At 37.7% G+C, this 15,000-nt stretch overlaps 1 protein-coding gene across 2 annotated transcripts in view; it reads right to left on the minus strand.

Annotated features, from left to right (window-relative positions):
- Positions 1–979: 979 nt before the first annotated feature.
- The window catches only part of LOC115226730 (phosphotriesterase-related protein), a 49,682-nt gene continuing 35,661 nt past the window's right edge, over positions 980–15,000 (minus strand). For both annotated transcript variants that reach the window (XM_036515205.1, XM_036515206.1), the window contains 4 exons: positions 13,702–13,774; positions 8,793–8,904; positions 3,543–3,698; positions 980–1,179 (listed from right to left, as the gene is read on the minus strand). In XM_036515205.1, coding sequence (XP_036371098.1) covers positions 995–1,179; positions 3,543–3,698; positions 8,793–8,904; positions 13,702–13,774 — 526 coding nt within the window. In that variant the 3' untranslated portion in view covers positions 980–994. The remainder of the gene's footprint in view (positions 1,180–3,542; positions 3,699–8,792; positions 8,905–13,701; positions 13,775–15,000) is intronic.

The raw sequence follows: 15,000 nt of genomic DNA on the forward strand, positions 1-15,000 counted from the left end.
CTTGTTAGTTACTATGGTGACAACACTAGCTATCTATCTCATTTTTACACAAACAAACAAACACACACTCTTTCTCTCCCAACAACAACTTTTTCTCCTCCCCTTCTTCCCACCTTGTAAATATACATTGCAACAGGGGTTTTGTCCTCTCTTTTCTCCCCCTTCTTTTCCCTCCTACATAGATGTGACAAATAGAGATCAACTTCTCTTTTATAATGTAAGATTATATACTGACTCTTCTCAATGGACTCATAACTCATTGCTCTTCAATGAGGGGATACAGCCCCTGTCACAGCATATATTTACATGGAGGGAAGAAGGGGAGAAAGAAAGGTTAAGTTGCTGTTGAGAGAAATACAGTGAGAGAGAGAGAGAGAGAGAGGTAGTATTGCAACCATGGTAACTAACAAGTTGAATCTGTATCTTATGAAACAGACAAGAAACTGATATTTTCAAACGCAGTATTGCCATTGAAACAGCAGAAATAATGGGAAATATTACCCTTACATGGTGGAAAAAGTTGTCAACAAACAGCCATGGGAGTTGAACCCACATCCCCTAAGACACTGGCTTTACCATTAAGCTAAACTACCTGCTGACAACATTTCCACCGATTTTAAACGCTAAATAGATAGCTTATAGAAATGTAACAACCACATGTGTATATAAACTAACATTTGTTTTTTTTTAGAAGCGTTGAATGTGTATTGTACAATACAGACAAGAAAGTGATATTCGTGAATGGAGTATCACCATTAAAACACCCGAAAAGGCGGAATCCTATGGTTGTTTGTTGATAACTTTTTCTGCCTTGTAAGAGAAATAATATCCAATTTTTCTGCTGTTTTAACAACAAAACTGTGTATGAAATGAAGTGTTTTGCTCAAGAACACACACCACCCAGTTCAAGAATTGAATCCACGATCATCAAGTTTCAAGTGTAACACTCTAGCCATTAGGCCACATGCCTTCATATTGAATCCAGTAAGGGAAATTAAAAGAAACTATACTTACTGTCCAGATGGGATATTACAATCTGGTCAGCTTTCGCTCCTGCTTCCATCAAAATCCTCAGAATCTCAGCAGGTGATTTGGGATTCCTCCCTGGGTGAATAATTATTGGACATCCTGTGTGTTCTTGCGCCATTCCTGCAGCTCTCAGTACCTTACGTTCACTGTCTGCAATTGGAGATTTGGTAGGATTACACATAGAATTTTATAAAATCAATAAAGAAATATATCTTCTCAGGTTAATAATACATTTTATATGTAAAACAATTAGGTACAGGTGTGGTTGTGTGGTAAGAAGCTTGCTTCCCAACCACATGGTTCCAGGTTCATCCCCACTGCATGGCATCTTGGGCAAGTGTCTTCTACTATAGCCTCGGGCCAATGGAAGCATTGTCAATGGATTTGGTAAATGGAAACTGAAAGAAGCTTGTCATATATGTGTGTGTGTGTGTGTCTGTGCATGTGTCTTTGTTTGTCTGCCCACCATTGCTTGGCAACTGATGTTGGTGTTTCCATCCCCATAACTTACCGGTTCAGCTAAGAGACTGATAGAATAAGTACTAGGGTTAGAAACAATAAGTTCTGGGATCGATTTGTTCAACAGAAACTCTTTTCATCACAATATATATATATATATATATATATATGAAATCCGAATAAGCAACAGAATATCCAGAGGTGATGCAGTACGACTGTTTCAAGTGGCTCCATTTAATTGAACAATGCAATCATTACATCAATTTAAATGCAGTGCCATCTTCAGCTGCACAAATAAATAAATAGAATTTTAACAAGTAGGACACATTATATATACTACGTCCCCTAAGAATCAAAACCACTGGGAATTGCTAGTTAAGTTCTAGCTGTTGATGATAAATTCATTAATGTCCCAAACCCCTAATTCACAATGGCTATAAATTCCCTATGACCACACAAAGAAATAAGTCTGAGAAGAAGTCAGTAAGATAGTAGTATATGCCCAGGAAGAGGGTGGGTAGGGGTGACATAAACTATTTTATTATTATCAGCTAAAAGTGGACTAAAATAGAAAACAAAGGAGGTCACAATGAGATCTGGAACGTAAGTGATGTATGTTCCCAGCATAAACAAAATTGGATGAAAAATATTGATTTTAAGGGGGATAAAAAAAAAGGCCTGTACACACACACCTTCCCCCACCTCACACATCCATTACCTATCCACTTTCAAAAAGTTAAAACCTCCCAATGTTTCACTTTCGTCTGATGTTTCATGAATGCGTAGAATTGAACTGAAATAGAAGACATAAAAATACCAGACCACTACCAGAAAACCCGACATGCTAGAAACAACAGGTAAATGACATTATTTCAGAAGAAACTTCCCCACTTTTCAAAAAGCTAAAAGTGAGTCTTTAGCTTTTTGAAAGTAGTGAAGTGATGGGTAGATTTTTGAGAAGGAGCTTTTAGTGTTTCTTTTAAAAAAAAGGAAGAAGAAAATTCTTCAAGATTCATTCTGTCTTTTTTTCCATGGATTACCAAGAAAAAGATTTGGAAAAAAGTAAAAATGAAGAAAATTAAAATATTGAGAATGTGTTTTATGGGTGAAATCCTAATCTCCTGTAGCGAAAACATAGGAATCAGAAGCCATTTAGGAAAAAATAAGGTGGGGCACAAATGTCACACCTTGGACATGCAAGAAACAACAGGGAAAGGATTTCTGGAAAAACTTCCTTCTAAATTTGTATCGAAGATCAGGTTTTTAAACTGGATTTGAACTGTAATTTTGTACATGCATACAGCAAGAAATAACATAATTCATGCAGAAGTTTTACCTAGAGTGTGTGTGTGTGTGTGTACCAAAGGAAGTTATTTTATGGTATTCTTTCATTTGAAGCAGCAAAGTTGTCAATTCAATCATATAGGATCATATGATTGTTCGTTCATTTCTGCAAAATTTTTTATTTCTTTATGTTTTGAAGAAAGCAGAAATTGAAAGAGAGGAGAAAGTGAAAAAATTGACAATTGCTTTGAAGTGAGGGCAGAAAGTGAAATATGTATGTATGTGTATATGAAATGGATGTGTGTGTCTTTGTGCATGAGAGAGAGTGTGAGTGAAGGTGTGGGATGCCATGCATGTATGTGTAAGTGATACTCACTCTCTCTCTCTTTCTCACACACGCTTATATACACATACACAAATACATATGTGTGTATGTATGCATGTGAGAGTGTGAGTGAGTGATCGTATTTCCTCATAACATATAGAGAAATGGATGTCTTTTAATGAAATTCTTTTGGTTGTGGCTTATTTTAATCCAATATTTATGTAATGCAAGAAACAGCCAGGTTTCTTTCTCCAGCATTTTACATAGTTCAACCTACACTATTGTTTGTGTGAAAAACAAAATTTAGAATTTAGAAGGAAGTTTCTATAAAACTAGTTTTTAAACATCGGATGGCTTAAAGGGATCCACCAGAATAAAATAGTAATTAAAGGGGTCCATAGATAAAAAAAAAATGGTTGAGAACCCCTGGTTTAAAAGGGATTACCTGTGAGGGGCCACGAACAGCCAATTTCTCCAATAACCCCACAATGTATTCCAGAGGTGCCAACACCAGATATTATATCATGTTCCATTAGTGACGCCAGTTTCTCAGCAGGGGTTTTACGAGTTTCATCGCTATGAGTTATGTCGACATAAAAACCTGTAAAGTGAGATGAGGATTAAGAGATTAAGGATTAACTTTTGTAGCCATGAACAGATTTAAGTGAGGGATGTTTATACACGAATACATTCAAATGGATGCTAATATACAGGAGTCATATATGGTTACAGGTAGGTGGGTTTGTGTGTGTGTGTGTGTGTATTTATGTCTAGATATGTATGTGTGCATGCACACACACACACACATACACACACACAAACACACACACACACACACACACACACACACACACACCACACACACACACCCACATGAGGGTTTGCTGAAAAGTTCCTGGCTTTGGGTTAAAGAAAATACAAGAGGATCAGTTAATTATGATTTTATTCACATGTTCCCTTTTCAGATTTACACCCTTCTTGCAGCGCAGTCCTTCAGTTTTTCTGAGCCCTGCAAAAGAACTCAGAAGGTTGGGCCTCCACCCAGGCTTTTCATGATACCCTTAAAGCCAGGAACTTTTCAGCACCCCTCATGTATAGTTTTATATATAATATATATGAGCGTACAATATATAGGAAGGATCTGGAAATAATTACAAGGCAGCTAAATGTTGCTTAAGTGTCCTTGGAAACAACAGACACACTTGTGTGGGATTTGAATCTGAGGAGGAGCAAGACGTGTTTAGGAGGAAAAAGGAAAAATAGAAAAAGGGGACAGAAAAGGTCATGTGTATAATATGCATATGCAAACACATACACATACACACAACATGTATTTAGATAAACATACATAGTTTTTACTAATATTACATATATACATATAAACACACACATTGATATATACATATGCACATATATATATATATATATACATGCATAAGCAAACCTATATTTATATATATATATATATATATACACTCACTTACATACGTACAAGTGTACATATAAATGAAGTCATATACATCTATTGATGTTAGCATATATGTATATATGTATGTATTGTGAGTATATGAATGTGTGTAGATGTGTTTGTATGTACAAGTGGATGTGTGTATGTATATGTGTATATATATATATATATGTGTGTGTATATACATGTGTATGTATGTATGTATAGTGGCTTCCCTCCCCTCACATCCATGACACTAACCCTGCTCTTTGTCTTTTCAACTCCTTCTCCTTCCCTCCTGGCCCTTCTAATCTTCTCTTCACTCTTGATATCGAGAGTCTATATATGGTGATCCCACACCACGAAGAACTTCCTACACCTTCAACCCAACCGCCAACCTGCCATGTCCACATTTCTGCATTCGGCCAAACTTGACCTCTCCCTCAACTGATTCTTGTTTGTGGGGGAGTTTTAGCAACAGGTCTCGAGAGTGGCTATGGGAATGAGAATCGGCCCCAACTATGCGAACCTGTTCATTGGCTATATTGAGGCCCAAATATTTTCAAGATCCACTGGTCCCACTTCCGAACTATATGGTCGTTATATTGATGACAGTATCGGTGTGGCCTCGCTCTTGCATGAACAATGAGACTCCTTCCTCTTTTTTGTCCAATCCTTCCATCCTGCCCTTAAATTCTCCTGCACCATTTCCAACAAATGAGCCCACAATCTATGTGACCTCCTGGTCCACAGTTTCTTTCCTAACCCCACCTCCCAACCTTGCTCATTCCCCTGCTCCCGCCCATGCTGCTGCACTTGCCCCTACCTCTCCAACACCACTATCCTCACAGTCATCATCATCCCTATCATATCACTGACTCTTTTTACCTGCACTTCTAGCAACATCATTTACTGCATCTCCTTCTCTTTCTGTCCTTCTCTATATATCGGTCAAACAGGACGCCACTTGGCTGAACTGTTCCTGGAGTACCTCTGAGATATTAGACTCAGCAATGACACCCTGGTCTCATACCATTTCCACTCTACCGGTCATTCATTATAACACCTGTCTGTGTTCGGATTGTCTTTGCACAGGAGCCATCCGGATTCCTGCCTTTGCCATGAACAGGAATTAATTTTCTCTCTTCACTCCGTTACAGTACGTTGACTCAGCTCCTCTCCCCTCCCCACTTCATCTGACTCCTACTTCCTCTCTTCACTCCCACCCACCTTCTCCCTTCATTGATACTCCTTCCATCCACCCACCCCCCTCTGTCACTATTCATTGACACTCCTACTATTGCTCATGTAGGGGTGAGAGTAATAGGCATAGAGAAGGTAGTAGATTGACCATTGTGATGGTAATGGGGTGATAGGAATAGTATGAGTTGTAGTTGTGATAGAGGTGGAGGCGATGGTGATGATGGTGGTGGTGGTGGTAGCTGAAGCAGTCAGGAACAACAGTGATAGTAAGTGATGTGAAAGACAGTAGCAATAGTGGTGGAGGGGAAGGCAGCAAAGTCAAAGGTATTGATGGTGGTGGCGTGAGAAGTCTGAATGGTGTGTGTATGGCAGTTGTGGTGGCGATGGTGGTGGTACTGGTGGTGGTGGTTGAAAACAATCAACAGAAAGAGAGAGAAAGACAGAGAGAGAGAGACAGAGAGGGAAAGAGAAAGAGAAGAGGTTAGACAGAAAAAAAAAGATTGTACTGAACCCTGAATGGGAAGACAAAAAAGTGTTGTTTATTTTGCAGTTTTGCAATAAGTTCCATCTCGACAAATTATATCATTGTTTTGATGGAAATTGTTGATTGCTTGGAAAATATTGGTCGAGTTTAATAAAATTTAATATGAAGTGTATCATTGTTGGGCCCAAGGCCTAATGAAGAGCCACCCAGTGGCTTTTAAGCTAGTATATATATATATATATATATATATATATATAATATATATATATATATATATATATATATATATATATTATATATATATTTATATATAACATAATAAATAAATAAAACATATGCATATATACATACATATATGTACGTACCTACCTCTACATGTATATATACATGCACATATGGGTACAGGACACCAAAAAAACGTCGAACACAATGAGAAACGAAAACATAAACACAAAACCAAGGAAATGGACATTTTTCTTAAACAACGAAAAAATAGAGTACAGGACATACAAAACAAGGAAAATTCCCCTTCTTCAGTCGCCTTAGATTCATCTACTCCACGTTTCGAAATATATATGTGTGTGTGTGTGTGTGTGTGTGTGTGTGTATGTATGTGTGTATATGTATATATATGTACATATTGTGTTCTTCTATACATGTGTATATGTTTGTATGTATGTGTATGTGTGTACGTATATAAATATAAAAATTTATATATATAGTTGGAATTTACAAAAAACAAACGACGAAGACAGGTGTGTGCAGGTATGTATGTGTGTATGTATACATCAATATGTGTGTGTGTGTGTGTGTTTGTATGTAAATATGTAATATTAGTAAAAAAATATATATGTTTATCTAAGCACGTTGTGTGTATGTGTACATGTTTGCATATGCATATATATACATGACATTTTCTGGGGCTTCATATATCTGTTAAAATGTCTGTGTGTTGAGTACTGATATCCTCCCTGAAGAGATTCATGCATTGCTAAACATTATTCATCCTGTCAGATATATTTTGGATGCATCCATCGAAACATGTGTAGGAGATAAGAAGACATAATGATTTAATAACATCTTGAGCATTTGTCTCCCCTTTCTATTTTTCCTATATATATACACACACACACACACACACACACATATATATATATATCCTTTACTCTTTTACTTGTTTCAGTCATTTGACTGCGGCCATGCTGCAGCACTGCCGGGGCTTATTCCTTTGTAAGCCCAGTACTTATTCTATTGGTCTCTTTTTTGCCGAACCGCTAAGTAACGGGGACATAAACACACCAGCATCGGTTGTCAAGCAATGCTAGGGGGACAAACACAGACACACAAACACACACACGCATATATATATATACATATATACGACGGGCTTCTTTCAGTTTCCGTCTACCAAATCCACTCACAAGGCTTTGGTCGGCCCAGGCTATAGTAGAAGACACTTGCCTAAGGTGCCACGCAGTGGGACTGAACCCGGAACCATGTGGTTGGTAAACAAGCTACTTACCACACAAAGCCCCCTCCTTGCGCCTATATATACATATATATATATATATATATATTATATATATATATATATATATATATATATATATATATATATTATATATATATATATATAATATATATATAGTATATTTATATATATATATATATATAGATATATATATATATATATATTATAATATATATATACATATATATAATATATAAAATATTATATATATAAATAATATATATATATATTATATATAATATATATATATATATAATATATATGTTATATATATATATACATATATATAATGAATTAAAAGCATTGGTGATGTTGTAAATTATTATCAACTCAGTGAATGTGTTTTTGCTCGTTTACAGTATAGTGCATTGTGGACGACTCCTTCATAGCATCATCATCATCATCATCATCATCGTTTAACGTCTGCTTTCCATGCTGGTATGGGTTGGACGGTTTGACTAGGGGTTGGCAAGCCAGAAGGCTGTACCAGTGGGTATCATAGACACATGACACAGCTCATCTCCAATCCCATTCAGGAGTGATGGATACAGATATTTACCATTTTGGAGGTTTATCAACATCATGTACCTGAATCGAACCTGGGATGAACTTTATACAAAGAAGAGTCAAATGCATTTATGGCCTCTGTGTGTGCGTGTGAGTGCATGTGTGTGTGTGTGTGTGTGTGTGAACTTGTGTTTGTAAGGCCACAACATTGGTCAGTGTCTGCTCAGTCAACCTAGTACTGAACTGGACCTTTGTTCATCAACCCAAAAAGTATGCAAAGTTGACCTCAGTGAAATTTGAACTCAGAACAGAATGCCACTCAGCATTTTCTCCAGCATGCTAACAATTCTGCCAGTTCCCCATCTTGAATGGTAAAAAGCTGTAAAAAGGATGGAAAAGGAAACAGAAACCCATAAATGAGAAACAAACAACAACATCAAAAAATGCTGCGCCATTCATTATGGGTACCTGACAAGATTTTAAAAAAAGGGAGAGAAACTAAAGCCATAAATAAGTATGTTACCTGTGCCTGCAATGATATTCACACCTGACTGTTCAGAGACTTTCTTCAAGAATTCAACATTTGGATTTAATCCAATCACAGTGTTGTCTACAATAGACGATCCACCATTTGCCTGAAGAACAGATTTCATATTTGGAGAAAAACAACTTATTTTAAATCTCTGAGTGAGAGATTATACAGTAACAGTACCAAACAGTAATACATATATATAAGCCAACTGAATGTGGCAGTCCTATAAAGGACAGTGTTACTGTTGTTATAGCCCCAGGAAAACCTCTTTTCTAGCTGGCTATCAACAGACAGTTTGTGTCTGTATAGCATTTGTGAGGGAGGTCATCGCTCCCATCTCTAGCCTTATGTGATACTCACAGCCCCAGGTTTCTAGGTGCTTACCTGTCCTCAGTGTAAGACAATCACAGGCTAGTCACAAAAGCTTTCTCCACTCACAAATGCTAGATATTTTTTAAGCAACAAACAGTCGCTGTTCTTGTAGAGAGAAAAACAACTTGTTTTAAATCTTAGAATGAGAGATATATAGTAACAGTACCAAATAGTAATGTTTATATCCTAACAGAATGTGGCAGTCCTATAAAGGACGGTGTTACTATTGTTATAGCCCCAGGAAAACATCAGTAACATCGTCCTCTATAGGACTGCCACATTCTGTTGGCATATAAGCATTACTATTCGGTACTGCTACAGTATATCTCTCTCAAGTTGTTTTTCTCTCTACAAGTTCAGCGACTGTGTGTCACTTAGAAAATAGATAACATTTGTGAGTGGAGAAAGTTTTTGTCACTCGCCTGTGATTGCCTCACAATGAAACCCAGGGCTGTGAGTATCATGTAAGGCTAGAGATAGGAGCAATGACCTCCCTTGTGAATGCTATACGGACACAAACTGTGTGTCAACAGCCAGCTGGAAAAGAGGTTTTCCTGGGGCTATGACAACAGTAACAACGTCCTTTATAGGACTGCCACATTCTGTTGGCATATAAAGCTTTCATATATATATATATATATATATCATTATTAATATATCAGGGGCAAATTCATTATAAATATTAACCTTACTAATTAATTTAATCACAAATCATAATGGGAAACTTTTGTTATACCCATTCTTGAAATTTGATGGCAGGTGTCCTGAAATAACAAAGCACACCCCACAACATATTGTATCATAAGATGGTACCATGAGTATCGTAGGATAATGGGAAAACTACAAAAAATTAACGGTGAAGAGTGCTTTGACAGCAGAGTTGCAGGTTCGTTTTCGTGGTGAGAAGTTGTATGTTTAAATTAATTTAAAATTCCTGAACTAAAACTAATTTTTTTTTACAATAATTTTTTTCTTAGAATATCATCATAAAAACTTTGATCTTAATTTGTTTTCAAAACTAAATAATACACTTTTAGAATTCAGAACCAAAACTTAAGTCGGGTCTAATTCTGGCATTGTTAGTGCACCAAACACTACAAGTTTGGGTAAAGTCAGCAGTTTTGTCATTCGATGTGAAAGGTGGTGCATTAATATTTTGCTCAGTGAATTTTGTGATTCTTTCTAGTTTTATGCTTAGGTATTTTAATTAAAATTTAATTAGTGTTGATTTTAAACATCTGTTCACATTTTGAATAGAAATACACAGCTTGTCTGCCTAATTTGAGTAATACTAATGTCAGCATGGTGAGTGTGGCAGCACACCCAATGACCACCACCACCATACGCCACTGACACATATATGCATATGTGTCTATATATGTATATATATGTATATTGGTTTCAAATTCTGGCACAAGGCTTGTAAGTTCAAGGGAAGAGGTAAGATGATAACAGCGACCCCTAGTGCTCAACTGGTCCTTATTTTATCAACCCTGAAGGGATGAAAAGCAAAGTTGGCCTCAGTGGAATTTGAACTTGGAACCTGAAGGCAGGTGAAATGCTGCCAAGCATTTTGCCCACCCGGCTAATGATTCTGCTTAACGAATCATTAATAGTCTTTTAGTCTTTTACCTGCTCCAGTCATTTGACTGGCCATAATGGAGCACTGCTTAAAGGGTTTTAGTCAAAGAAGTCAACCCCAGGACTTATTCATTTTAAGCCTAGTACTTATTCTATCAGTCTCTTTTGCTGAACCACTAAGTTACAGGGACAAACACACCAACATCATTTGTCAAGCAATGGTGGTGGACAAACACAGACACACACACAGAAACACAAATATACACACACACACATATGATGGGCTTCTCTCAGTTTCCACCTACCAAATCCACTCGCAGAGGCTTTGGTTGGTCTGAGGGTATAATAGAAGACACTTGCCCATGGTGCCACCCGGAACCATGTGGTTGGGAAGCAAGCTTCTTATCACACAGCCACTCCTGCGCCATATGATGGGCTTCTTTCAGTTTCCGCCTACCAAATCCACTCCCAAAGGCTTTGGTTGGTCTGAGGGTATAATAGAAGACACTTGCCCACGGTGCCACCCGGAACCATGTGGTTGGGAAGCAAGCTTCTTATCACACAGCCTCTACCTATATATTAGAGACAGTGTGATCTGAAAAGAACTCGCCACAGGAAGTCGATAAGCATCAAACACGTACACAACTTGTATACCTGACTAAAAGAGGATTATACACGATCAGCAAAGTTTATCAATTGTCGTATGTTATATACTTCATCCCATATTGTGACAGAAAGTACAAGGTGAAAATTAGCAATTAAAAGTGCTAATTATGCAAATAGAGATCAAAGAGTGTAGAGAATAGAAAAGCCAAGTGAAGACTACATATATTTCCAATCTACACTTAACATGTAACATATAAAGATAGGGGCAGGCATGGCTGTTTGGTAAGACACTTGCTTCCCAACCACATGGTTCCAGGTTCAGTCCCACTGTGTGGCACCTTGGGCAACTGTCTTCTACTATAGTCTTGGGTCAACCAAAGCCTTGTGAGTGGATTTGGTAGATGGAAAACTGAAAGAAGCCCAGTGTGTGTGTGTGTGTGTGTGAGAGTGTGTGTGTGTGTGTGTTTGTGTCTGTCCACCTCACCACCACTGCTTGACAACCAATGTTGGTGTGTTTATGTCCTTGTAACTTAGCAGTTCGGCAAAAAAGACTGATAGAATAAGTACTTGGCTTACAAAGAATAAGTCCCAGGGTCAATTTGTTCGACTAAGGTGATGCTCCAGCATGGCCACGGTCAAATGACCAAAACAAGTAAAGGAATGAAAGAAAATACCATTGACCTTTTGGTCAGGTCTAATTACCATCAGTTGCTCGCTTCATTGCAAAGGTAAAAGTGAATGTGTTTTAACATAGGGATGAATATGTAAAAGCAGCCAGCACACACTCTGTAATGTGGTTGGCATGTTAGGAAGGGCATCCAGCCGTAGAAACCTTGCCAAACCAGGCTGGAGTCTGGTGCAGCTCCTCAGCTTCCCAGCTCTGGTCAAACCATCCAACCCATGCCAGCATGGACAATGGACATTGAATGATGACATTGTGCTGAGATAATGATTTTATTAACGAATGAAAAAAATTGCCATAATTCCAGGATGAAACGTGAAATAGTAAACTGCAATTCCAGTTGTCCATTATGTAAATGAATGATAGGTAATCGATCAGCATCCAATGATAAAGAAGTCTGTGTTCTTAGTGATGAGAGTACATATGACTGTGCAGTCCAAAGCTGGAAGCACACTGGCACCCACAGATGTCGCAGCAACGGTCAGTTGACTGGATTGAAGCAGATGTTCCCTGTGACATCCTTCTTTTGCAGCAGTGAGACACTGCAGCCACTCCTCTTCCAATGAATGAATAAAACTACTAAAATAAGCAACCCCGTGGTGGGAAAGAAGAGATTCATAAAATGAGTGAATGTACAGAAAATGTCACCCGACGGAGTCAATAAAGTGTCACATGCTGACTGGATGAATAAGATTAAAAGCTAAGTGATGTGGGAAAACGTGACATGATTGGATGAATAAAATAGAAAGCTTAGGAAGAATGTTTTGTGTGAAGACAACTGAAGTTGCCTCAGAATGATTCCCTGATTTAGCCACAGAAAAATGCTTGGTGGAGGTGGCCAGATGGAATGACCGATGAGATTCAGGGTCACCAGGCAAACAACACTTGAGAAGAAAAAGGGCCAGGGTGTGTTTATAGATGACAACTAAGACAGAAAGAATATGGGCATCTTTTTTGTATATCTTTTACTTGTTTCAGTCATTAGACTGCGACCATGCTGGGGCAGTGCCTTGGAGAATCTTTAGTCAAATGAATCTACTCCAGGACTTTGGGTCTTAAAACCTGGTACTTTTGCTGAAACAGCGTGTGTGTGTGTGTGTGTGTGTGTACGTGTGTGTGTGTGTGTGTGTGTGTGAAGAAGAAGAAGCTGAGGTTACTCTGTCAAACGTAAAGTTTATTTATTCACATTGTTTTGAATTAAACTTGATTTGGGATTTTGATGATGTGATTGTTTATTTGTTTGTATGACATACGAGGGAAGGTGCCAGAAGTAGGAACTGACTGGCTTGAACATAAAACAGGTGAGAGTATTTGGCCCAGATATGGTCAATTGAAACCAGCCATATCTGGCCTGAATATTCAATCTGTTTTATATTCAAATCAGCTCGGTTCTGACCTCTCCTACCTATCATACAATGTCATTTTAAAAATAAGCAGTCACATCATCAGAATCTCAGAACAACAAGATAATGCGGGATTAATTCAAGACCATGTGGCTAAATAAGCAATATATATTGGACAGAGTAATCTGAATGCCAGAAGGGTTGTTAAACCATCCGAGAACCAGTGGTCAGCTCATTAGACACCTGCAATTAACGATGCTATTGTTCACAAACTGTGATACATAATAATAATAATAATGTTGAAGTCTTAGTTTACCTTGTAATATTTCATTTCCTCGACAACAGCCTCCGACTCATCGACGATTGATAAATTCTCCTTGTGGTAGTACCTAAGGAATATATAAGAAGAGTGTCATGGAATTTGGATGGACTGGTTTATAATAGGACTACAAGATCAGGACTATCCAAGGATAAGCAACATAGTGGAGGCACATAGCTTAGTGGTTAGGGTGCTGGTCTCATGACTGTAAGATTGTGGTTTCAATTCCTGGACTGGGTGATGTGTTGTGTTCTTAATCAAAATGCTTCACGTCACGTTGCCGCAGTCCATTCAGCTGGTAAAAATGAATAACTCTGCAATGGACTGGCATCCCATCCAGGTGGGGAATATATTCACCATGAAACTGGGAAACCGGCCCTTATCAGTTGGGATGACTTGAGAAGATAGCTTTACCTTTTACTAAGAATAAACAACCACATAACAGATATTCATATGAAATTCAGCAGGATTTGGAAAGATAGTAATGATGTTTGAATGTTTATACTGTATACTACATCAATTTGTATGCCAGAAAATCTACAGGGCTGGCACTAGGAATTGCAGAGCCCAATTAGAGAATTGTCAGTGGGGTCCTCTATTCTACAAAAGCTGAAGATTGATGTTTTATGCTTTGTGTAGTATGCTGGTCTCAGCCAAAAAGCGTTGAGGGCTTGAGGCTTCACCATTAGCCACAATGATATACTAAACATTGAGAGCTCATCTGAAAGCTTGAATGCTTTATTACAAGTCAAGATAATTACTGACATATTGTCTGTGAATAGGACTTCTGAAAACAGACTTTTCTGGCTTCTTTTTTTTTTTATCTGAGAAGTCTTTCAAAATCATTTCAAAGTCAATTGTTTTTGTAAAGCCATCTTCTATAGAGAGCATCACCAAATCATTTACTCTCTCTCTTGTGAAACTGGTGACCATATATCTATGTTTTAATCAATTTTAGTTTTGAAACACTTCTTTCACTTTATGCAGTTGTTACAGGTTTTGCTATGTAAATCCTTGAAGCAATAAAAACATTAGCAAATGTTCAATTCAGCATGGGGCCATCCGCTGTGTCTTTTTGATTAATTTCTCAAGTAGAATACTATATTTTCTGGCATACAAGTTGAAAAGCCAGAAAAAGATCAGTCAACTTACACACCAAGATGACTTTGGAGGACCAAAAATTCCACGTGAAATACCACTGGAAAGAATGTGACGATCTTTAAATGATTACACTATATCTTTATATATAAAACTGTGTGAGAGTCTGTCTCCTCCGATTTAGGTTCCTAACTACGC

Source organism: Octopus sinensis, linkage group LG30 (genome assembly GCF_006345805.1).
Source record: "Octopus sinensis linkage group LG30, ASM634580v1, whole genome shotgun sequence".
NCBI classification, from domain to species: domain Eukaryota; kingdom Metazoa; phylum Mollusca; class Cephalopoda; order Octopoda; family Octopodidae; genus Octopus; species Octopus sinensis.